General features: G+C 44.2%; 1 protein-coding gene and 1 non-coding gene across 2 annotated transcripts; one reads left to right on the top strand and one right to left on the bottom strand.

The window, feature by feature from the left end:
• Positions 1-3,960: 3,960 nt before the first annotated feature.
• Positions 3,961-4,089, bottom strand: LOC129465087 (small nucleolar RNA SNORA18). The gene has a single exon (XR_008651865.1). It is a non-coding gene; the product is annotated as a small nucleolar RNA SNORA18 (small nucleolar RNA).
• A 3,826-nt stretch (positions 4,090-7,915) lies between these two features.
• LOC129464793 (protein SPATA31F1-like) lies at positions 7,916-14,273 on the top strand. Its single transcript, XM_055246211.2, has 4 exons — positions 7,916-8,169; positions 8,799-8,844; positions 9,370-9,430; positions 10,464-14,273. The coding sequence occupies exons 1-4, from the start codon at positions 8,026-8,028 to the stop codon at positions 14,074-14,076; spliced, it is 3,864 nt and encodes a 1,287-aa protein (XP_055102186.1). The 5' UTR covers positions 7,916-8,025; the 3' UTR covers positions 14,077-14,273.
• The last annotated feature ends 10,792 nt before the right edge of the window (positions 14,274-25,065 follow it).

Here is a 25,065-nt window from a genome sequence, read left to right on the forward strand (position 1 = left end):
TCCCTATCATTCATGTGTTTTGTTTGTTTGTCTCTTTTTTTCTGAGATCGAGTATCACTTTTGCCACCCCGGCTGGAGTGCAGTGGCACAATCTCAGCTTCTCAGATCACTGAACCTCCTCCCACCCAGGTTCAAGTAATTCTCCTGCCTCAGCCTCCCTAATAGCTGGGATTACTGGCTCCCTCTACCACGCCCAGATAATTTTTGTGTTTTTAGTAGAGACGTGTTTTCACCATGTTGGCCATGCTGTTCTCAAACTCTTAACGTCAGGTGATCTGCCTGCCTCAACCTCCCAAAGTGCTGGGATTACAGGCGTGAGCCACCACTCCCGACCTCATGTATTTTATTGTATACATTTCTGGTTTCATTGTTAGAAAACCAAATAATAATAGACCAATTTTAGAGCAAAGTATACTTAATTAATTATGTTTTCCTTATGGTAGAGTTTTCATTAAAAAAGAAATGAAAGGATTCATGTGGAATTAAAATTAATTCATCTAATTAGGTACTGTGTCTTAAATCTGTTCTCTATGCTGATTAAATAAAAGCTATGTAATATGTTTCAGAGAACTAAACAAAAATCCTATTTTTAAAACATTTAGGGTGAAGTAAAATATTCAAGAAAATTATATACCATCATGTCCTTTCCTTTATCATGAATGATATAAATTTTGTTGCCTTGTGTTATCAAATGTACTCTTGTCTGGACCATGTCAAATAATTTTTTGACATATACCATGTTTACCAATTTGAAATGTTAATGTATACCTTGTGTAGATGTCAACATTTCTTAACATATTTAAGATAATTATAGGAAGTCTAAAAACATGAATAATAATGTTACACAGATTTTACCTATTTTGATAATTTCAGATCTAGCTAAATTTATAGTTAACTTGTTGAGGTTTTTTTTTTTATTTCTCCTAACCAAACCTTTTTATTATATACAATAAAAATTCAGTACAAATTTTTACATTTGTGAAAACTCAGTGTTTTTCAGCTGCAGCATATTATAAGGCTGAGTCAAATTCAAAGTGCTTCTGTCAGTTTCTAAATCTAGAACACATTACGAAGCTTTGTTTCATCCATAATATCTCCAGGAATTGCTTCAGTTTTCTTGAAAGAATAATGTCTTTTTTCTTTTTTCGTGAATATCTTTTTTCAGACTATACAATTCTATTGTCTTTAGTGTGCTGCTTTTCTGACAAATTATGTAAAGTTAGCATGTTTTCTTTTTGTAGATTGAATCACTTTCTTGACATATTTTTATGCACAGATCGACCTATTCCATTTTGTAATTGTGAAATAGTAATATAAATAGGTTTTTAATGCACTTTTTCTGATTTATTTTGGCAGTATTTTTTTCCTAAAATTCAAAAAGTGTATAATGTTCTAAATTTCACTGGTCTTTATTATTTTCCCTCTTCTGACTTTGTATCTCCTATGACAGTACCAAACAGTATGTCCAAATTCTTCCATCTGTGCTGAAACTAATACAACTTTTCCATAATCTTTTTTGAATTCTGCATCATGTTTACCATTAAAGGCAATGTCATTGTCATGTTCCCATATCATCTTTCAATTTGTACAAATTATTCTATGGTCTTCTACATGATATGAGTTTATTAGTACTCCCAATATCCATGTAGTTAAATATTTGTTTTTGTTTTTGGGGGGTATTTCAGCAAAAATTATTTAACAAACTTGCATTAAGTTTGCACAGCATAGTGATTACAGTTAATAATTTAACTCTGGTTACTATATAGTTAAATTATAGTTGACTATACTATAATACTAAATTATATTTATAGTTACTGAATATACTATAGTGTATTTCAAAATAGTTTAAGTGGGTTTCTATGACCTGACTATAAATAAATGATAACTATGTGAAGTGATGTACATGTTAGTTAGGCTGATTATTTCACTGTACATACATGTATCAAATCATCACTTTGTGCCCCATAAATATATACAAATATTGTCAATTTAAAATAAAATAAAATAAATAGTAAACATCTAATTTTATTAAAATTCACTGCAGCTTTTTTGATACTTTAAGATGAAACCATATAATTTATTGATACATGCATATACAAATAAAATATTTGTATGTATTTTATATGTGTATATAGAAAAAAAAAGAAAGAGAGAGGGAGAGAGAGAGAGTTCCTAGTAACCTATAGAAATCAGTGAGCTTTTCCTAAAGAAGAAATACATGTAGGAATTAGCATTAGAATTTCTAAATTTCAAATAAAGATGAAAAGATAAAAGATTTCAAGATGAGTCCACGTAACTTTATGTGGAGATATACAATATTTTGTCTTATTTGAAAATGACATATTTTGTGCTTGTTTAAATTTGTTACTTTTTAATGGAGCTAATCAATTTTATTCATATTTATGTTTATGTTCACTTTTATTTATGCTACAGGTATAATAGTTCTGCTCCTTTCTGTGCTAGTCACTTTACTAATCATTCCAAAAATGTCACTTAATTTTCTTTTCTGATTTTTTAAATTCATTTTCTCATCTGTACACACATATTCTGTCTTCCTTTGCATGACTTTGGACAAAATTCTTCAAAAATCTTGGAATTATTCATGACAAATATCTCAAATTGAATGTTTAATCTATGAACAAACCCTTAAATAGTTAACAATATGTCTCAAAGCCAAAATCCATAGAATAGGCCACACTTATGCTACATAGATGATGCCACATATTTGCCCTTCTGCCCCTTTTCTTACAACTCTGATCTTGCCTCCTCTAATTTATGACACCTTTGCTACTGCACTTCATCTACATTGACTTCCTTATTGTCTCTGGAATACATCAAATAGCTCCTGCCTTAGGGCCTTTGCACTTACTATTTTTTCTCATGGAATTGCTTATGTCTAGAAACCAATTGACTGATTGTTAAATACCATATTTTTTAGATCTATTGGATCCCTTTAAAATTATACCTTCTCTCCAAGTTTTTTCTTTTCCTCATTTTCATATTTTTTTCTCTTTGGCATTTATACACTCATATATTATGTATATTTGTGCAATTGTATGGGCTTGACACTTACTCGTATTCTGTGAGACAATAAGTTTTACCATGCTGAAAGTAGTTTGCACATATGACAGAGTAAATGAGACTAAATTTATTTTAGGTGTTATGTAAAGGCCTAAGGCCATTAAAGATTATATTCCAGTTATATGTTAATATCCAATAACCACAAAACTAATACAAAAAATGCACTGTTTCAAAACATGATATTTTTGAGTGAGCACACTTACAAAGTGATTTAAATCAGACTTCTGAATAATGAGAGCAAGCTGAAAATAAGCATCTAGTTCATCGTCCTCCCAAAACCATTGATGCTAGAATCAGAAATACATTTACCATGAAGTTAGTTAATCTTAAACTGTAGGGCATATAAATTGCATGGACTACTTCCAAGATTCTGTATCAAATTTCCTATTTTATTTATTTATTTTTATTTAAAGTCAATAAACTTTTATTCAAGGAATTCCATGTTGTGAGTCTTCTACTGTCTGTCAAGGTCACTTTAGATCCTCTAAAGAGCTGGAATCAAAATTTATCTTCAAAAGATTTATCTTCAAGTTAGCCTTTTTTAATGAAACTGATGCTAATTTTATTCTAGTTGTCCTGTCAGCCTATGATTCATTTATTTTGGCTTCTGTCATCTCCTTTGAATATGGATATACGGATGAGACTTGAAAATTCACCAAGAATCTTTGGGATCTAATTTCTTCAACCAATTTACTTTAGGGTCATTTTTAGTGTAGGTAGATATGACCGGTTCTCAATTTGACATCCTCCCTAAACATGAATGAGTTCAAGTCATAATCATTCCTAAAAAATCTCACTCAAGGCGTGTGGAATATGCCAATACTTAAGGTAAAAAAGATCTTTCATACACTTAGCAACTGTCTTTTTCATACTTTTAACAACTGTCTTGTAGTTCTTTCCCACATATTTAACCATAGTCCTGTGGGTAAAATAAAACCAGAGAGTTACTCTATGAGGTATTTTCAATTTATTCATATTTTAATATTCTTTTTTAAAATGGACCTCCTCCACAAACTATAAAATCTTAACGTATCACAAAACTATAGTTGCTTTTGAGAGTAAAATAAAGGTTGATCTTTAAGACAAATTTCTTATCTTCAAGGAATAATTGTTTAAAAAGTAATGAAATGTTGAACAATGAAAAGTAAATAAATTAGTAGTAAATTAAGAAGCTATAAAATGGACATTCTAAATTAGCAGTGGGAAGATTAATAATCAAGTGTATATATTTATAATACAGAATACTTAAAACATTCATGAATTAAAAGCATCTGATACCTCTGAAAGTAGTGATAGCACAAGGGTAACAAAATTAGAATAGTCGCTTAAAACCTATTCAAGAGGGGCTGGGAGCGGCGATCCCAGCACTTTGGGAGGCCGAGGCGGGCAGATCACGAGGGCAAGAGATCGAGACCATCCTGGCTAACATGGTGAAACCCTGTCTCTACTAAAATTACAAAAAATTAGCCGGGCGAGGTGGCGGGAGCCTGTAGTCCCAGCTATGCGGGAGGCTGAAGCAGGAGAATGGTGGGAACCCCGGGGGGCGGAGCTTGCAGTGAGGCGAGATCGCGCCACTGCACTCCAGCCTGGGTGAAAGAGCCAGACTCCGTCTCAAAAAAAAAAAAAAAAAAAAAACCTATTCAAGAATGAGTAGCTTCCTGAGTTTCTTCCTCCACTGCAGTCAGCCACGTGACTAACAGTCCCTCAAACAGACAGAAGAATGCCAATTTGTTCTCTGGAGATGATAAAAGAACAGGACTTATTAATGAGGGGAATTCAGACACTTTTGTAGGCAGAGGTAACAGACCAAAAGCAGGAATCTTCATTATGCATGCAAACTGAAAGCCGACGCCCATCTTTATTTTCACCCTGTCCTCTACTATCAAACAAAGACCTTTCGAGAGTAGTTCCCAGAAAAACTGACCAGCCCAAAATGAAATACTGAAGAGACTGTCAGTGAGGCCCCTCCTTAGTGCACCATTCCTATCAACTTTTGCTCTTTGGAAACAATAACAGAAAACAGAAAGTTAATGAAAGTATTGACTCCATGATATAAAGCAGGATACTATAAAAAGGGATATTTAGCGAAAAAATAGAAATTAGAAACACGATTGTGATATATATATTTTATATATGTTCTATACAATTATATATATAAATTTATGTATTTACATATATAAATTTTGAATGTTTGAAAGACAAAGTTGTAGACATAACTTAGAGAGTCAGAGACATGGAGAACAGAAGACAAAGGGAGGACCAACTGAACAGATTAAGCATAAACATATAGATTGTTTCCAAAAAGAAAACAGTGTAGAAAATCCTTAATGAGATCATGAAAATCCAAAAATTAGCTGAGTGTGGTGGTGCATGTCCGTGGTCCCAGCTACCTGGGAAGCTGAGGCAGGAGGATTGCTTGAGTCCAGGAGGTTGAGGCTCCAGTGAGCCATGATCACGCCACTGCACTCCAGCCTGGGTAACAGAGCAAAAACCTGTCAAAAAAAACACAAAAAAACCTAAAAATACAACTACTATATAATCCAGCAATACCACTGCTAGGCATATAACCAATAACCAAAAGAAAGGAAATCAGTATATTGAAGAGATATCTGCACTCCTATGTTTACACAATAGCGAAGATTTGGAAGTAAACTAAATGTCCATCGACAGATGAATGGATAAAGAAAATGTGGTACATACACACAATGGAGTGCTATTCAGCCATAAAAAAGAATGAGATCCTATCATTTGCAACAACATGGATGGAACTGAAAAACTTTACATTGAGTGAAATAAGCCAGGCATGGCAAAATAATTTTGCATGTTCTCATTCATCTGTGGGAGCCAAAAATTAAAACAATTGAACTCATGGAGATAGAAAATAGAATGATGGTTACCAGAGGCTGGGAAAGGTAGTGGGGTGAGGAGTGGGGGTTTGGGTGGGAGAAGGGCAGATGGTTAATGTATACAAAAAAATATAATTAGATAGAATAAATAAGACCTAGTATTTGATAGCACAACAGGGTGGTTACAGTCAACAATAATTTATTGTACATTTTCAAATAACTGGAAGTATAATTGGAATGTTTGTAACACAAAGAAACGATAAATGCTTGAGGTGATGGATACCCCATTTACCCTGATGTGATTATTATGCATTGTATGCCCGTATCAAAATATTTCCGGTACCCCATAAATATATACACCTACTATGTACCCATACAAAATAAAAATAAAACATTTTTTAAAAGAGAGATACATGAGGAAGAAAAATAGGAGGAGACAGGGATGAGAAAGAGACAGCTATACACCTCTTCTGCCTTTTAAATTTTGTGCCATGTGTAAGTATGCTTACTTTAAAAAAAAAAATAGTCTTAGGGATTGAAATAAAATAGGTACAAGGCCCTCCCTCCATCAAGAGGCCTCTATCCTGATCCTCCAATCTTTCTCACAATTGCTCTCCAGTCCACCCTTCTATATTCTGCTAGAGATACACTGCATTTCTCATTGCCAAATGAACTCCATGGCCCATTCCCTAGTTTCAGCGTGAGCCGGTAAGTTTTTCTCCCACCAGGAAGAGTCATTTTACCCACGGCCTGCACTGTTAAACTTAACTTCAACTACCCAGGAGCCCTCTCTGATGACCATGATCCTCACTGTGATTTCTCTTTTCTGAAATGGAATGTTTGTGGCCAGAGCCTTACAAATGAGTATATAAGTCTATTTGTCCTGATTGTTGGCTCTTGCTTTGTATGAATTAGTCTTGTCTTTGAAACTACATTTTTAAGTATCTTGAAAGCAGAAAGCCAATGCGGCTCAAATGTCTTTGTATCCTCAGCACTCCCCAGCTTAGGGCTGAGCACATATTGGATGCTTACCACATCTGCTGGGTGGACTGCATACTGAGGAAGGACCAAAGCCTCTTCAGAGATTTTGAGCCCAAAGGTTTTTGGCCTGAGAGCACCATTGCCAGAGCAAGACTCTCTCAAGGAAATTCAGGAATACTGAGGTATTGGTGGCATATCACAATATCTACAAAAGCTAGGCAGGTAAATCAATAGTCTGGCTATGGAAGTAATGGGTCCTGAAGCTGAATTGGAAAACACATGCCCAGCCTAAAAATTTACAAAATCCAGATTTGAGAAAAATAAACAAACAAAAAAAATCCTCAGGCAAACAGCATACATCCAATCATGAACAGCAACTAGTCACTTGTGACCCACAGTCAGAAGTGGCCGCTAACCTATCTCTGCAGGCATTCATCTCCCTGAGCATGAATGTACCTCCATGGAAGGTAGCATTTACAATCTCTCCCAAGCCATCTGCAAGCTCGAGGCCACACAGACCGGATATGTATGACTACCTTGGCCTCTCCCTACCACCCTACCACATCAGCCATGGTCCCCTTCCTGCACCTCTGTTACCAATCACTCATTGCCTGAAACATCAAAGATCTCCATTTCCAAGCCATAACCAGACTCTGCCCTCCCTAAATTCATGTGTGTTTCTCAGGTATATTTCCAAAACTAGTGGGAGAGTTAGTGGAGGTTCCTCCGGCCTAAACACTCCTTCTCATGAGGTGACCCCTGTGCCAAAGCACTCAGTTTTCTGAGGACAGGTGACCATACAGTTGTGAAGGACAGAGCCGAGACATCAGGCTGGTATAGGGAGTGGAAAGTGAAGACAGACTAGGAAATAGACACTGCTTGTGGCACCTTCAGTCCCAGGCTTACAACACTCTCATCTACAGATTGAATCACCACATGAGCTTCCCTACTACGTGTGCCTTATGAAACAGGAGGGCTTTGTGATGCAGTCTGGTGGCCTAGTTCCGTCCTCTGTGAGGTGGACATGACAAAGCCTAGCACTGGGAGTCATTAGGCACCAGAACCCTGAATGCCGAGATAGAGGGATCGCTGATCTCATGCTAATGAGGTTTAGACCATGTTGAGCCCTACTTTTGTTCTGTGGGATGTTGGATATCCCTTATACACCTATGGCTCCATCTTCATCATTATTCTAATTATCTGGCAAGTGAAAAGGAGCCACCATGAATTGAGTTCGGAACCTAAAAGGAGCTGCTGCTGGGTAGGGCTATGATCCCAACTGAACTAATTAAGCCTCAGATAAGAAGCTTATAAGTTCTTAGTGTGCCCCCTTATAATCCCCACCCCAGAATTTTTATAGCATACCTTCAGTTCCCTTTGTGTAATACTTTTCTTCTCAGAGACTATAATTCCTTACCAGGCCCTTCCTGCAACATACTCTGATTGAAAAGCCAAGAACCTCTCTATTTGGCTTGGGTTGAGAACTAGATAATATGAAGTCTATCTTGCTGGATCTTGGGAGATCTCTGAATATGCGGGATTTTTCTGGTTGGCAGGCTTCGTAAGCAGAAGTCCTTGGGTTGTTAGAACCATTTACCCTTTTGTCTGTTCTACTTTTCCTCCTGTGTTATCCTCAGCACCCAGCAGGACTACTCTGTGAATCAGATGGGAGGTATAGAATTTGGAAAAGCCTCCAAGTGAATCCGAAATAAGCAGAGAAGGAAAATGGGGTAAAAAGGTGGAATATGCAAAGGAAATCCAGGAGAGTGTATAAAATACAGACAGATATATAGAAAGGGAGTGGAAAATGTATGTAAGTTTTGTCTCATTTTGGACATCAGAAAGAAAATGGTGTCCTAGCTTCACATTCTAATGTTTTTGTCTTCTAAGCGTCACCAAAAAGTCAGGCCAAGAGCTAGAGATGCAGCATCAACAGGTAAAGTCCCAATCTCTCCTCTGACTCCCTTCCACTGCGGGTGTTTCCCATGAATCCTGTCCCTCTGTGACCTCTGGAGCCAAAACCAGGTTCTCTGCCGCTGCAGACTTCAGTTCCTCAGACTGAAACTTCCATGGGTGGGAAATCATAACTTGAGAATGTTCCACAATCCTGTACCTCAATGCCCTGGAAATGAAGAATTAAGAAAGTAGAGCAGATGTTCTTAATTGTATAACTTACTAGTTTTATGACCCTGTGGAAGTCATTTCATCTCTCATTCTTATCCACAAAATGAGCAAAACACTGACAATCCTGCCTCACTCACATTGTGGTTGTAAAAATCAAATGAAATTAGATATGGGATATTGTGTTATAGTGATGCTGTACTCAGACATGCCTTAGAGTATGGACTTTTCAGGATTGTAGTCTTTTCCTGATGAGAGTCAAAGGCCTCACTATTCAGCTTCCTATAGGATGCCTATGAAATTATCCCATGCCGTGTAACACCGTCTCCCTGTTCCTCAGCTAGGAGACGTTCCCAGAAAGAAGCTGAGAAGCCAAAGAAGCTGCTCTCCATCATTAAAAGGTGATCTATTGCTCTTTGCACTCCATCAACAACCAGGCTGGCCTATGATGATTTCTTGGCTTGGCCTGGGGCAGGACTAAGGAGAAAGATAATGGCTGGGAGGGAGACATACACAGTGGAAGCAGGGACACTGGTTGAGAGGGTTGCCAGGGAAGAGTGGGGTTCACATGTCTCAGGAGAGATGAGCCGCCCAGTTCAGCTCTGTGCTAGGGTAATAGCAGTTCTACGATTCAAGATTTTACTAGTGCATAATTCCTAAAACATATTACATGGAGCTGCACTCAGCCATGAGATAAGTTACCCAGTTAAGAGAATGGGTTTTGAATAAAGAAGTCATGCTTGTCTTATTCTCTTTATACTCTTTCAAGGGAATAAAGCCATACCTTTTCAAGGGAAAATACCTGACTCTGGCTAGACTCTGCTGACATGACCTCCTCTGGTTCTGTCTTCAGTGAGGCCAGTACTTGGGACACTCCTTAGATAGGAGTCTATTATATTATCCTCTCCTTAAGAGCTCTAGAGAACAGGACTGGTTCCCGAGAGATGCTGGGTATAATATTAGGGGTACCAAATACCCCAGAATGCAGAAGTCCCACAAGGACCTCATTTTCTACAGCTTGGAAGTACTGAATACAGGCTTTAGATTTCTTAGCCTCAAATGAGACTGGTCTGGGTTCTAACTGGTGATGTTCCTGGTGATGCCCCATCAGCTAACCGCCTGGCTCCGTTCTCCTAGTTCAGCTTTTCAACAAGGTCAGCAGAGAACTGACTCCAGCCCCCACCCCACTCTGAGGGCCATGCCCTCCCATGGGTTATCTGAAGCCTTGCCAAACAAGCTCCAGACCATCAGCCCAGCCCACCACACCTTGCCAAATGTCATTTTCTTAGCAAGGAAGGCAGACAGGTAGACAACAAGATGGTATGGGCCCCAGGATTTTCAGGACTGGGAAAGGAGAGTGCCAACTCCAGCCCACGCTCTTCCAAGAAAGCAGATGTCACTCCATCATTAATTTTGCCGTGTTTCCCTTCCCAGCCAGGGCTGGCTTCCTCCGGAGGGAAGTGTGCGGCGAATCCTGTGTGCAGATCCCTGCTGCCAAATATGCAATTCTGTGGCTCTGGAGATTCAGCAATTGCTGGCGGGTGAGAACAACCAGATCTCCCTGACTTCATCGGGGCCACTGCAGGACTCCTCTCGCCTAGAGACGCTGTCTATGTCCAGTATGTCTTTAGATCAGAGTCTGGAGTCTCATTCCTGGCACACCAGAGAGCTTTCACTGGCATCTGTAACCCCAACACTGTCACGATTAACAGATCAGAAATCTTTAACCCAGTCAGCTGCCCAGTCAACATATACAGATGGCATACAAGATCACTGGGCTGATCACCTCCACCGAGGGCCGGAATTTCAAGTGCCAGATGTGCTCACGGGCCAAAACATAATGGCTTCTTCAAGGCTTGAGGAGCCAAGGGCTCTACTGAACCAGGACGAGATGATGCAGAGCAATCCCAGCTCTGTCCAGGGAAACCAAGGCCAGCATCACTTGAATTCCCAGGTCTCCTTGCTGTCCCTGAACCCAGAAACCCTGAACCTGATGCATCCGATGGCCTCGCATATGGTCCTCCCTGCCCACCTGCCATTTCACTGTCCTGAAGTGATGAGGCTTCTTGAGGTACATGTTAAAAAATGGATGCATTTCCAGAGGTGGGGGCTCCCCAGACGTGTGAAGGAGTCCCTGAGGCAGCTTATGCCAAACCCACCATTGTACTACCAACCTGGAAATGATCAGCCAGTTTCTTTCAAACTGAATAATACTTCTCAGGTCTCTCTTCATAGATTTGAGACCATTTCCTTCCAGACTTGGTGTTCATGTGTGGCTGGCCAGCCCATCCAGACCTTCTGGGTTTCTGAATGGTCCATTATGAACCCAGAACAAAGACACCACTGTCAGCAAAGTCCAAACCCTATGGCTCTAGCCTTGTGCTCTCCAGCCCTTAAAGCCCTAAGTGGCCCCCATCCACTGTCTGGGGGACAAGATAATGACTCAGGGAGTGATCTGCAGCAGAAATACAGCCAGCTATTCTGTGGGCTCCCTTCTCTGCACAGTGAGTCCCTGGTTGCCACTTTCATGAGATCTCAAGGCCGCCCCAAGAAAGAAAAAGTGCCCAAGCCCCCCTTGAAGGATCCTTTTCTCTTCAATGAGCTCTCCTTCCCCCAACTGCTCCCTAAAACTTCACCCCAGTCAGCCCCACCCTCTTCCCCACTTTCCCCAAATTGGGTGTCTCCATCTGAACATCAACGAGCTCAGATCAATGTCCCATTTCTGACTCTGGCCGAGTATGAAGCCTTGGAGTGGCACCTGCTACAGAGGCAACTCCAGCTTCAGTGGGGCTGGCCAACTGCCTTCCAGAGGTCTCAGCACACCCAGTGCCTCATGCAGCATGAGCCCTGCGGCAAAGCTCAGCCTCCTGAGACCATGACAGCTTCCCAGCCAGGGAAGTCCATCTCAGTGCTTACCAGGGAACCACTATTCTTCCCGGAGCATGCCCGGAAGCTGCTGGAATTCCACATCCAGAAACAGTTGATTCACCATCGCTGGGGCCTGCCTCAGAAGATCCAGCAGTCCATCCAGTTGCTCCTTACCTCCACTGACCAGCAGACTGTGTCCTGCAGCAGCACAGCCCTAGCCAATGTGAGCATCCCCCAGACTGTAGCCCTAGAGGCCAACGGGGCTTGCGATGTGCTGTCACCCATTGTGGCCCCAGTGTCCATCCCCATGCCACACTTGTTAACCCAGGCCAAGGCAATATTGCAGAACCACGTCAGCTCCAAATGTAAACAGATCCACCAGGACAAGATCCCTGCCTGTGTACATAGGTCCTGGGACTGCAGAATTTCTGGGGGCCTGGCAGTGGCTCCTTTAACCTGCATTCCAGAAAGCCAGTTCCTGGTACTGCAGACAGCAAGTGACCCAGATCTACATCGCAAAGTTATGCCCTGGATGCCAACGGCCCTTGATCAGCAGCAAAAGGCTTTACCAGGTACTATCACTGAACACCCTAAGCGGCTCCGAGTCTTGTCTACGGAAGCCATTGAGAAACTGGAGACAACTTTACGGCACAAGCATCTGGCCTTCCTGTCGGGGCTGCCTGCTCTGTATTGTGTGGCGCTCCCCAGGGCCCTGGCCCCGGCAGTCACTAGCCAATCTGTCACCACCGAGATGGTGCCTAGGCCTGTGGAGACGCTGCCTGTAGAAAGCCAGACACATCCTGTTAGCCCCCACTCACTCCAGACACACACCTTGACCAAACTAAACTTCCACCTGAGAAAAAAGGTCCTAGAGATACAATGGGGAATTCCCATTAGGGCAAGGAAGTCCAGGGAACAAACTGCTGCAGCACCAGAGAACATATCCACACAGAAGTCTCTCGAAAGTCTAAACCACCAAGAGGAGACATTGCTCCAGGAACTGCCCATCCCACCAGACACCCTTCCTGCCCCTAATCCAGAAGGGGTTCACCTTAAAGAAGAGCTGGCCAGTGACTTGAAGGCAGTGCAGCAGAACCAAAAGCAATCTAGTTCCAAAGCTGTACCCCAGGGTTCTGCCCACTCTGTCTCCAAGATCTCACAACGCAGTGGGGACATGACAGAGGCCCACATGCTTTGTGTTCGGGTGGACGCCAATGTGAACAACCCCAGCCTCGAGGAACCCTGGGGCCCTGAGCCCCAAAGCCCTGGCAAGAGCAAGGACCCAGCCCATGTCCCCATGCCAGCAGGAAAGAGAGAGGACCCAGAGGAAACCAAAGCAGCCAGAGACCACAGAGAAGGGGATGCGGGGTTTGGGCGCTCCTCAACCAGAGAAGAGAGACGCCCTGCTGAAGACCAGAGGTCAGCAGGGATGCTTCCAAACAAGACACCCCGACGGTCCTGGCGATGGAGCCGTAGCTTTCATCTTGCTGATCCCTGTCAACACAGCCCCCAGCATCACCCTCAGCTTAAGCTCCCACAGCTACCTCCACGAGTCCCTGGGGAGAAAGAATCTGACAGTGACCTGCAAGACAGTCAAACCAAGCTAACTGTCATCCTTGAACCAGCAACAATTCCTAAGAATGCCCAGACTGTGGTGCCCCAGGCTTCACAGGGTCAGCCTTTCCTGAGCCAACCAACTCAGGGTAAGCCTTTGCAGGGCCAAACTTTGCAAGGCCAGGTTTTGCATGGGCCAGTGATGCCAGCCCATACTCAAAAGAAGCCCAGCCTTCCAGAGTCTAGCTTGGGAAATACAATTAAATGTTTTCTGCAGTGTATTATCCCCAGGACAAAAGGGAAAGGGCATGAGGACTCCCTGTTCTCAGCTGCTGCGAAGGTGGCCAAAACCAGAAAAGAAAATGTTGCAAAGGGCCTGGCTCCAGCCAAGAGCCCTGTGGGGAGAAGTAAGACAGAGAAGCCGACACGGTGCTCCAAGGCCCAATCTCGTCCTGCTCAGAAGCTGGTGGGCCCGGCCTTCTTGGATGGTCCCCAGTCCCTAGACAATAAGCTCCGGCTACACTCCCGACAAGCTGGCTCTGCCTCAGCCCTGGGCTACCCCTGCCACTGCCCTCGTCACTGTCCTCGAGAGGCTTGTTCCACCAAACCAGGGCACCCAACCTAGTTCCTGACCCTCACCTCAGACAGAAACTAAATTAGTCTGCTCAAAGAGAACACGCAGACTTTGGATTCAACTAATATAAGGTCTTACTATGCATTAGCTACTCTCCTAGGCCCTGGAGTTACGGGACAGTGGAACATATTCTGGTGGGATGGATGGTAAATGTTCAGAAATCAAGCATGACCTTTAACTTCAGTGCACTCTAGATTAGGGCTTTTCTTCTTTGATGTGGAATGGTGACCCATCTGAAAGGTAAGTCAAAGCTCATTCCCTAGAGAGGAAGGACTTTTTAGCCTCCCACACACCTTCCCTTAACACAATACAGCAGAGACAAGGAGCAGACAGACAATGTATTGCTGAGAAATATAGAGTGTATTTCTAGTGGCACCTGCCCCACCTGCACATTTATGGAAATGACAATACTGGTCCAAATGACAATACTGGTCCATAAATGTGCAGGTGGGGCAGGTGCCACTAGAAATACAGGTGGCTCCCCACCTGCTGCAGCCCTCCAGATGACCAGTATTGTCATTTCCATAAATGTGCAGGTGGGGCAGGTGCCACTGGAAATACACTCTATATTTCTCAGCAATACATTGTCTGCTCCTTGTCTCTGATGTATTGTGTTAAGGGAAGGTGTGAGGGAGGCTAAAAAGTCCTTCCTCTCTAGGGAGGGAGCTTTGACTTACCTTTCAGATGGGTCATCATTCCACATCAAAGAAGAAAGGCCCTTATCTAGAGTGCACTGAAGTTAAAGGTCATGCTTGATTTCTGAACATTTACCATCCATCCCACCAGAATATTTTCCACTGTCCCGTAACTCCAGGGCCTAGGAGAGTAGCTAATGCATAGTAAGACCTTATATTAGTTGAATCCAAAGTCAGGGCTGTGGAGACAGACAAAGCATTGATCATTGTAATGGGGCTATGAGGTGTGTGGTAGTGCCACAGGAGGAAGTAATCAGTTGGTGAGGAGCTGTAATAAAATTACTGTCAAAGTAATAAAATGTTATTACTCTCAAAATAAAAAAAATTACTTTGAAAGCATCTTGTCTTCAACAATTAAATATTTGAGTGTTTATTATGTGCCAAGAACTATGCAAAACACATAAATGAACATGACACAGGCCTTGACCCAGTGGAGCTCATGATCCCATGGGGTCGACAGTCTATTACTCCCAAACTGTCCAGTCAGATTACAGACTTGGAAGTCCAATATTCATCTCAAACCATACAAAAATAAATGAACTAGTTTTCTACCCTTCACCACCACTCAATCACACATACCAAACCCACTCTATTCATGACATTTCTCACTTCAGTGAATGGCAGCTCCATCTTTCCAGTTATTTAGGACAAAAACAATGGTGTTATCCTTGATTTGTTTCCTAACCCACAGTAAGTCCTGTTATCTCTACCTTCAAGCATGCATCGAGAAAATCCCCACTTCTCACCCTCTCTACTGCTACCATCACTCCAGTAGCATCATAACTAATCTCCCCATTTCATCCTGAGACCATTCAACCAACAGTTTATCTTCAACACAGAAGCCTGATGGTCCTCAGGGAGGGTCCTGGCTTCAGATAATACAGAGAGAGAGAGATAGAGAAAACCATGCAACTGGATAACACATCAAACAACTAAGTGTAAATGGAGACATCTAAGGAGTGGGCCCTGAGACTCTTCTATGTTAAGAAACTGGAAAGTAAAGGAGGGACTAGTAAACAGAGGAAACTGACAAGCAGTAGCCAGTGAGATGGAAGGAAAACAAGATGAGTGTGGAATACTAGAAGCCAAACAAGAAAGTTTTTCAAGGAGAGATCAACCACATGAAAAGTTGCCAGTCAGCCAACTAAGATGAGGAGTGTTAGATTTAGCCACAGAGAGATCATTCATGACCTTAAGAGTTGCAGCCTCAGGTGAATGATGGAGATGAAGGCGTGACTGGAGTGGATTCAAGAGAGAGTGGACAGCTGGGCACAGTGGCTCACACCTGTAATCCTGGCACTTTGGGAGGCTGAAGCAGGTGGATCACCTGAGGTCAGGAGTTCGAGACCAGCCTGGCCAACATGGTGAAACTCTGTCTCTAGTAAAAATACAAAAATTATCTGGGTGTGGTGGTGCACACCTGTAATCCCAGCTACTCACGAGGCTGAGGAGAATCACTTGAACCCAGGAGGCGGAGGTTGCAGTGAGCCCAGATTGTGCCATTGCATTCCAGCCTGGGCGACAAGAGCAAAACTCTGAGAGAGAGAGAGAGAGAGAGAGAATGGAAAGACAGCAATTACTGTTAGAAAGGGTAATATAAACTCCTCAAGGAGGTCTGTTCAAATAAAGATACAGAAATATGAGGCATTAGAACACAAAATGGCTTTCAAAAAAGACTGGAGACATAGCATGGTGGATGTTAATGGAAAAAATCCAGTTGAGATGGATAAATTAACGACGCAGGAGCTCAAGGGGAGAACTGCCGGAACAATGTTGTGGTGCGGAAATGAAGGAATGGGAGCAAGTCCCCAAGTTGACAGGCTGGCTTTGGCTAAAAATACAGAACTTCACTGGTGGTAGAGAGAAGGTAGAGTTAATGAGGGAGGACTTCATGGATTTGAAGAAAGGATTCCTCCACATATAAGGGAGTGTGGGCAAAGACCCAGAGGGATGAGCGAGGACCTGGGAAGGGACCATGTCTGTGAGAAGAGGGAACCGTATGGAGAACCAAAGCTGGAAAGCTGGAGGTGGAGAAAGATTCTGGAAGTTACCATGGAAAGTTTCTGTTAGGTCTCAAGCAGTTGGTTGTGAGTACATAGGTGGGTGAAAAGGTGATCAAAGCTGCTGCTGATATCTGTGCAGCAGGTGCTCTTGGAAGACTGTACCAGCAGAAGAGATCACAGAGAAAGCTCTAAATGCATGCAGCCTGCGTAAGAGCATGAGGGTGGAGATGGAGAAACAGGGCAGAGATGGCATCCTAGTGCTCAGTGAGGTGAGGGACCAGGGAGGTTATATGGGTGGGACGAGAGGATTGGGAAGCAGGAAGACAAAGAAGCTGCCCTGAGAAGATGGAAGGGACATCAATTTTGGACAGCTATTATCCCTTAGGAGGTGGCACCTCTGCATTCCCCTTCTGACCTACCACAGAGGAGCCAAGAGCTGGAAAAAGGGCAGGAAGTGCTGTGACTTCTTTATGACATGTCTGGAGGGACAGTGGGATGCCCCTGGTTCCTAAGGAAACCCAGGATCACTCGCCATCCCATCATCAGGAGGAGGAGGTGGCAGGACTTGTTTCCTCTGATAGGACCCCAGCATTTAGCACAAAGTGTCCATTGCTTGGATACAGAAGAGCTAGGATGGGAAGAAGCATGGATGTGTCCCTGCTCTGAATGCTGATTCTGTGCCTAAGGGATGGGGGCCCAGCCCATACATGGTCCCCAGGGCAGAGAGGCACAAGGCCCAAACCTGCTGAACCAATATTCAACAGATGTTTTCCTAAAGCATCCCCAAAGATCAAAGGAGATCTTGTGACAGGCACATCCTCCCTGCCTGGTGGGAGCGGGGCAGGCAGCCACACAGCCAGAATAGAGGGAGGCCCAGAATGAAGGGAATTGACTCAGGAGGGTCACAGCAGCGTCAGGTAGGGAGCCAGGGGTTAGCGTGCATACATCCTGGTTTAGGGTGGAGCAGGTCTCTCCCATGGTTCCCTACAGGCTCCCACCTGCCTGAGGCCAGCATGGGCTCATGCCACTAACTAAAGTCCCATGAGATACAACTGGGGGCAAAGATGAGCTGGAACTGATACCTTCAGGATTCTGAGTTCTCAGCAAAGTCGAGAGCTAAGCAAAGTCAGGGTCAGACCCTATGATTCATGCAGGATGCTGATGGCGGATGAAGCTTTGCTCATCCCATCCCATAACCCCAGCACAACCCCACCTTCTATCTTCCCCAGAGTGAAGAGAGGCAAGAAGAAAAATTCACATGTAGAGTACAAACTCAAGAATTTACTACTTCGGCCAGGCGCGGTGGTTCACGCCTGTAATCCCAACACTTTGGGAGGCCGAGGCGGGTGGATCACTTGAGGTCAGAAGTTCAAGACCAATCTGGTCAAGGTAGTGAAACCCCTGCCTCTATTAAAAATACAAAAATTAGCCAGGCATGGTAGTGTGTGCCTGTAATCCCAGCTACTCAGGAGGCTGAAGGAGGAAAATCACTTGAATCCAGGAGGCAGAAGTTGCAGTGACCCAAGATCAAGATCGTGCCACTGCACTCCAGCCTGGGCGACAGAGGCAGACTCCATCTCAAAAAAGAAAAAAAGAAAATTTACTACTTCAGGTTTGAGGGTAGATGCTAGGAATATATCAGTGCTTGCTTGGGGTCTTTAGTGAATGGTGAATGGCCCCGACCTTCCAGAGCTCTTCTCTTGGGCTTTCCAGAAGGGCACTTCAGAATTGGCTGGAGGGAATTTCAGGAAACTGACCACCAGCAGTGGGAGAAGGGTGGCTTCTCCACAACATCACTTGTGTTCAACGCTGAGTTGTTGAGGGCAGGGACCGTGGCTGCTTCACTTCTGTACCTGCTCACTGCAGCCCAGGCGGGGTGGGGGGGGGGGCAAGGAACACAGGATAAACACAGGAATAGACTCCATGGAGACACTGCTTCCTGCACCATGTGGGAGGTGGCTGGGCCTCTGCTGCTTAACCAGCTAACCAGGGCTGAATACTCTACCTGGCTTCTGGAGCCCATGGTCTAGGCCAGGCCTGCCATAGATGGAAGGGCCAGAATAGCCCCTGTGTCCTCTGCAGGGACAGAAGAGAAGGAAGGAATTCCTTGAGTTCAGGTGGGAATATGAGAGGTAAGCACAATCCAGGCATGTAAAGTGCTTGGGGACACAAAGGACCAGATGCCTCACAGGGCTGACCAGTCTTGCAGAGGTCTGTGCATTCTCAGGCCCGGAGACAGTGAGGCCAGGACCCTGAGAGAGCATGGGGAGGGAGAGGGGGGCCTTAGAAGGGGCCAGTGAGATCCAGTTTCCAGAAGGAGGGGTGGGTGCTGCCAACTGCCTCCCTTTCCTGCCTTGTCCCTCTCCTCCACTATAAACACTCAGCTAGTGGCTAGGCAAGTAGCATATTAGGGGATTTCCTGAATGTGTCACTTCCAAGGTCAGGCCTACTACAAAGGCCACAGGGGCAGGTCCCTGGGCAGGCGGACTGACCCATAGGAATCCAGACGGCGGGAAGGGAAGCCCTCCTTGCGGTAAATAGTGCCAGCAGCTGGGGTATGTCAGGGTAGGTGGAAGATACAGTAAGGGGCCAGGGAAAAATCACATACACACAGTCAAAGACACATGGACACAGACATCCCACCACACAGGTACATACAGAAAAAGACACAAGTCAACTGTGCCACTCAGAAACTAGTTCAGAGTAAGGACAAACACGTCAAGGAAGACAAACTCACATGGACCCATGAACACCCTGCATCAGACATGCCGGAGCAGACACGGGCACAAACACACATGCAGACACAAAGACAGGCTTGCACACAGAACCCATCTCACAGACCCACAGACACAAATGCAGTCCAAATCCAGCCTGCAAAGCCCCTCTCCTCCATAAATCCTCTAGGCCACCTCAGACCAGGCTCATCTCTCCCTTAAATTCTGGTTTGTCATTTCTGTCCCATTGCTTGTCCTTTAATAGGATAGCTTTGGATTCACGTGCATACCCCTGGTCTCAACAATGTGGCTGTGTGCTCTTAAAGAATGTCAGGGTCAGGAAGAGAGTCCACTGCCCTCTTCAGCAGCCTCATCCTTCACCTACACACGCATCTCCTCAAGTGCCCCCAATTTACTGCTGGCTCCATCCTTGAAGGGTCCTGACTCTCAGACTCTTTGACATAGCAGACACAAGGGAAGAACAAGCCATGTAGACACACTGAGTCCACATTATCCTCAGGAAACCATGAAGAACCAGGTCCTGGTTGCCCAGTTAGAAAACCCTTACACAAGTCATGATCTCATATGTAGCTCTAGCCTAAACTTCATGTTAACCACAATCCCACCCCCATCAACCACACCTCTAAACCCAACTCCAACCCCATTCCCAAAGAAAACTCTAAACCATAATTTTTCAAATAAGACTCTGGGAACAACTGTACGCAGACAGATAATGCTGGTGGGTGTGATCCAAAAATGTTCACATGGCCAAATAAGTCTGAGATAGAAAACTGATCTGCCCTCTCCCCGGGAGCTGAATGCCTCCCTCCCCTAGTTGGATCATAGCTGCAGGGACCACTCTGTACCCCTCAAATGTGGAGGTCCTGGAAAACAGCCAACAACTTGTCATCTATATCAGATCAATACCACACGTTATGCAGAAGCGTAAGTCCCTCTCCACACTAGCTAGAAAGCTTAAAACCAGGCCGGGTGCAGTGGCTCACACCTGTAATCCCAGTACTTTGGAAGGCTGAGGTGGGCTGATCGCTTTGAGCTCAAGAGTTCGAGACCAGCCTGGGCAATATGGTGAAACCCGCTTTCTACAAAAAAAGTGTACAAAAATAAAATAAAATAAAACAGCTGGGCATGGTGGGTCACATCAGTAGTCCCAGCTACTCAAGAGGCTGAGGCTGGAGAATAGCTTGAGTCTGGGAAGCGGAGGTTGCTGTGAACTGAGATTGCACCACTGCACTCCATCCTGGGTGACAGAGTGAGACCCTGTCTCAACAAAACAAAACAAAGCAAAACAAAACAAAACAAAACACAACAAACAAAAAAGGAGAGAGAGAAAACTTAAAAGCAACCTCCAACACAAAATTTATCTCCGTGGATTAAGATCATTTAGGATTTAGGTTAAGATCTCCTCACTCTTAATCCAAATCCTAAATGCAAGCAGTGCCCTACTCCAACCCTAACACAATCCTCATCTAAGATATGCCTATTTCTATCAAAAGGAACCACAAACCCAATTCCAAATCCTGCTTTAACATCACCATGATTCCAGCCCTATCCAATTTGGAACCACAACATCAATGCTGTTCTAAGCATAATCCTAACTCTAACCCCAACCCTTGGTAGAGCTACACATTGATGAATGCATGCAACTACACTAGACACACACATTTGGCACACTTATGACTCCCAGAAACTGAGTAGCTCCTTCAGTAACAGCTGCACAGTCCACAGGTCATCTTATTTCTAGAGGGCTCAATGCTCCACTGAGAACCCAGGAGCAGCAACGCACCCAGGCCCTTTGACCCTTGTTGGATATACAGGCCCATGGGCCCCAGCCCACCCCAATCCTATTCTAGGACTTGCCTAGCCCTTGAGCTGAAATTCCCGCCATACCCCTCCCTGACTCTTGCCTGCCAAGCTGGGAGCACCTGCTGCCTTGGAAACCCCACCAGGCAAGAGCAAATGGGCCTGAGACTGAAGGGAATGTGGCCCTTTCCAATTAGGGGATTTCCAGACTCTTGCAACACCCACACCTAGGATGTCTACTCCAGGTGCCTGTCCTAGAGAGGTAGTGGGCCTGCTGAGGTAGGTGTGAATAAGCACAGTTCCTCTCCCCCTCCCAGGATCTCAGTCTGGTGATGGAGTGTGTTAGAGCTGAATTCATCATCATGGGTAGGGCCGAAGTCAGCCATGTGTACCTCCTTTATCCTTCACCCCAGGTACCAGTGAAGCACTCCTCTGCACCTAGGCCATCCCAGAGGTTGTCACAAAATAGCCAGCTTCTCTCAAGAGCTCACCAAGCCAACACCTTCACCCAGAGGACTGGAACTGTGGGTGGAGACCCATATCTCGGATGTGCAGCCATCTGAGTCTTTGTGTCCCCTTCCCCAAGCACTGCATCCAGCCTGGTCTGAGGACTGAGAGGAGCTTGGGTCAAAGCTGCAGGCTCCAAATCCCCAAACCCAGCTTAGAGTTCAAGTGGGGATGTGGGGTACAATGAGCCCAGGCCAGCAGCTGAGGGCAGAGGAATGGCTCAGAAGACTTGGGGTCCCAGAAAAGGGTAATGGCTCTCTCATCATCCAAGCTCCTCATTCTCTTCTACCCTGCTTCAGTGCCTCCCTCTTACCACCCCCACCAGCAGGTCCACTCACAGATTGGAGACGGGGTAGGGACTCGCTATCCCATCCTCACTCTCAGGGCAGCTGTTTTCTGCCCTGGATTTTGTCCAGCCAGTTTTCCACCTCCAGAAAAGCCCCTACTACTTCCTTCATTTCCATTAGGGTTCCTAACCTTGATTCTAAGCTCCAGGACCAAGCAGACAGACCTCAATATCTCCAGGATGGAACATCTGCCTGAGACTGCTCTACCACTGCAGGCTCAAGTTCACAGGTAGGGGCTTAGGGTTGATGCCTAATCAACCTAGATTCCTGCTTCTAGGAAGACCAGGCAGGGATGGGACCTAGGGGGCTGTGCACACCATCTGACACAACAAGAAGCTTCTTTGATGGCATGAATAAGAGTAAGGGAGACAGGCAGGTATCTTGGAGAGAGAGCAATCCTGAGCTTTTAGGAAAGAAAAAGGTACAGCCCCCTCCTCTTCCCTGACATCTCCCCTTTTTTTCTACAATCTGTGCCAGGCCAGAAAGTCTCCTCCTCCAGGGGATGTAGGGGGGGCATCACTCCAGCTTTCCTTTCCCCAGACCAACTTTGTTCCCTTTCACTGGCTCTGTGTCAATCTAGAGTGTGGGATGGGGAGCAAAATAGGCCCAAGTGGCTCTCCCAGCCCCACCCCACCAAATGCTTAGAATTACCTGCAGAACTTGGTAAAAATACACATTCGTTGGCTCTATTCTGAGATTCTATTTAAGGCGGTCTGGTGTGTTGCTTCTAATTCTGTGTTTTTAACAAGTCACCCAGGTGATTCTGAAATGCAGCCAAGTTTGAAAGCAAACTAATATAATATGACTTCGGAATTATCTGCATGCCCCCCTCCCAAGCCCATGCTATTCTGTCTGAGAATTCTTCAGAGACAGGCTGCTCACTACTTTCTTAGTCACTTCCATGTAGGCAGGTGGGGAAACCAGGGAGCTGGGAACTTAAAACTTTCTAGTGCCAGGATCTGCCTCCAGACCAGGTGAAAGATCCAAGAAATCTTATCTCCTTGTTTTTGCCTAGTCTTGTTCCAGGAACGCCAGCTTCTTGCCAACAGAGTCACTAGGGGGCTGCCCTGCTTAAGGTCTCAGCCTTAAGGTCTCTTGAGTCTGAAAACCTCAGACTCAAGAGCTCAATTATTTCTCCCCTAGGCCACAAAATTCCAGCCCCTCTACTCTGTGGACCTTGGAACGAAACACCACCTCTTTATCCCCCTCCCAACAGTACCTCCATCTTCAACCCCATGCCCTCTGCATCCCGTCCTTCCCCAAGAGCAACCCAATATTTCTGTCTCTGGCCATCGCTGTCCTGCCTACATGTCTCCTGACACTTGTTTCCTCCTCTTCCTATGGTTTCCCTATCCTGTCATAAGCCATCCTTCAAAAAACAAGATGTAAGGAGCTTGCTGCTGGGTTTAGCACTCTGGAAACCAGATGGATTCTCCAGCTCTGATGTGAGGATTACAACTCTAAGGTCCCAATCCAGTTTTAAACATAGATTCTAAGTTATGACCCAATAATCCTCACACATCATATACCACAATAAACTCCAAATGGATAAAAGATTTTAAAATGTTAAAAATTAAACTACAGAAACAACATCATACAAAATGGCAGAGTCAGAAGTTATAGGGGTTGGTCCCTCCACCAAAGCAACTACTGAGGTGGAAAGAGCAATTGGAATCGACTTTTTCAGAAGTCTGGAGCCTGATTGGACACTTATAACAAGCGGGGGGTGGGGGTGGTACTTGATGAAGGGAGAGGTTGCTGGTCTTTCAGAAGAGAGCATAATGCATGCATTAGCTACCAACCAATAGAGTGGGGATAGTAGCCCACATTCCTGAAGTGGCTGGGTGGTCACCAAGTGGGCAGGGGGAACCCTGTCCCCCAAAAATGAGGGGTTTGCATTTGGGACTGTCTTCTGCTTCCCTAAGGGACAGGCTTGCTTGGTTTTGGCCCTTTGGGGCTGCAGCATCTTTCTGAGCCACATATATCAGAAGATTTAAAGGGACAGAACCTTTTTGCGGGGAAGGAAGAGAACCCTTTGTCAGGTCATAAACAGAAACTTCAGTAACCCCACAAAACAAAGAATACACACTTTGCAAAAAACAGTTTGAAAAACTCACCACAAATTGATGGCACAGTTCTCAACAAGTGTATATCAGCAACCCCTAAGGAGTGAAAAAATTGGATTTCTAGAGATACCACACTGTAATATTCAGAATGCCCAGTTATCAACAAAAAATTACTAATAGAAAGAAACAGGAAAGTATGGCCCATTCACAGGAAGAAAGGAATTTGACAGAGACTATCTCTGAGGAAGCCCAGATATTGGACATAGTAGATGAAGACTTTAACTGTCTTACTGTAAATGCTCAATAAATATTGATGATGGGAGGTTTGATGATAAGGGTGAGAAGCTGAAATCTCAAATACTGTTTTGTTGCTTGTTTTATTATGACCTCAAATTAAATTGGGAAATAATGACCGTTTTGGAAAAAAAAAAAACTGTCTTAAGTATGCTCAAAGAGCTGAAGGAAATCATGGGCAAAGAGGTAAGGGAAATCTGAAAAATGGTGTATGAACAAAATGAAACTATCAATAAAGAGATGGAAATTAGTAAAAAGAAAAAAAGGACTCAAGCAGGAATTCTGGAGGCAAAAATACAATAACTGAAATGTACAATTCACTAGGGGCAATCAACAACTGATTTAAGCAGAAAAAAAAAGGATCAGTATTCTTGATGATAAGACAATTAAAATTATCAAGTATGAGAAGAAAAATAAACAAGTCTCAGGGATACCATCAAATGTACCTCATCACAGGAGTCTCAGGAGGAGAATAGAGGGAACAGGGCACTAAAAAAATTGAAGAAATAATGATAATACATCTGAAATCTGAT

This window comes from Symphalangus syndactylus, chromosome 16, assembly GCF_028878055.3.
Source record: "Symphalangus syndactylus isolate Jambi chromosome 16, NHGRI_mSymSyn1-v2.1_pri, whole genome shotgun sequence".
Classification (NCBI taxonomy): domain Eukaryota; kingdom Metazoa; phylum Chordata; class Mammalia; order Primates; family Hylobatidae; genus Symphalangus; species Symphalangus syndactylus.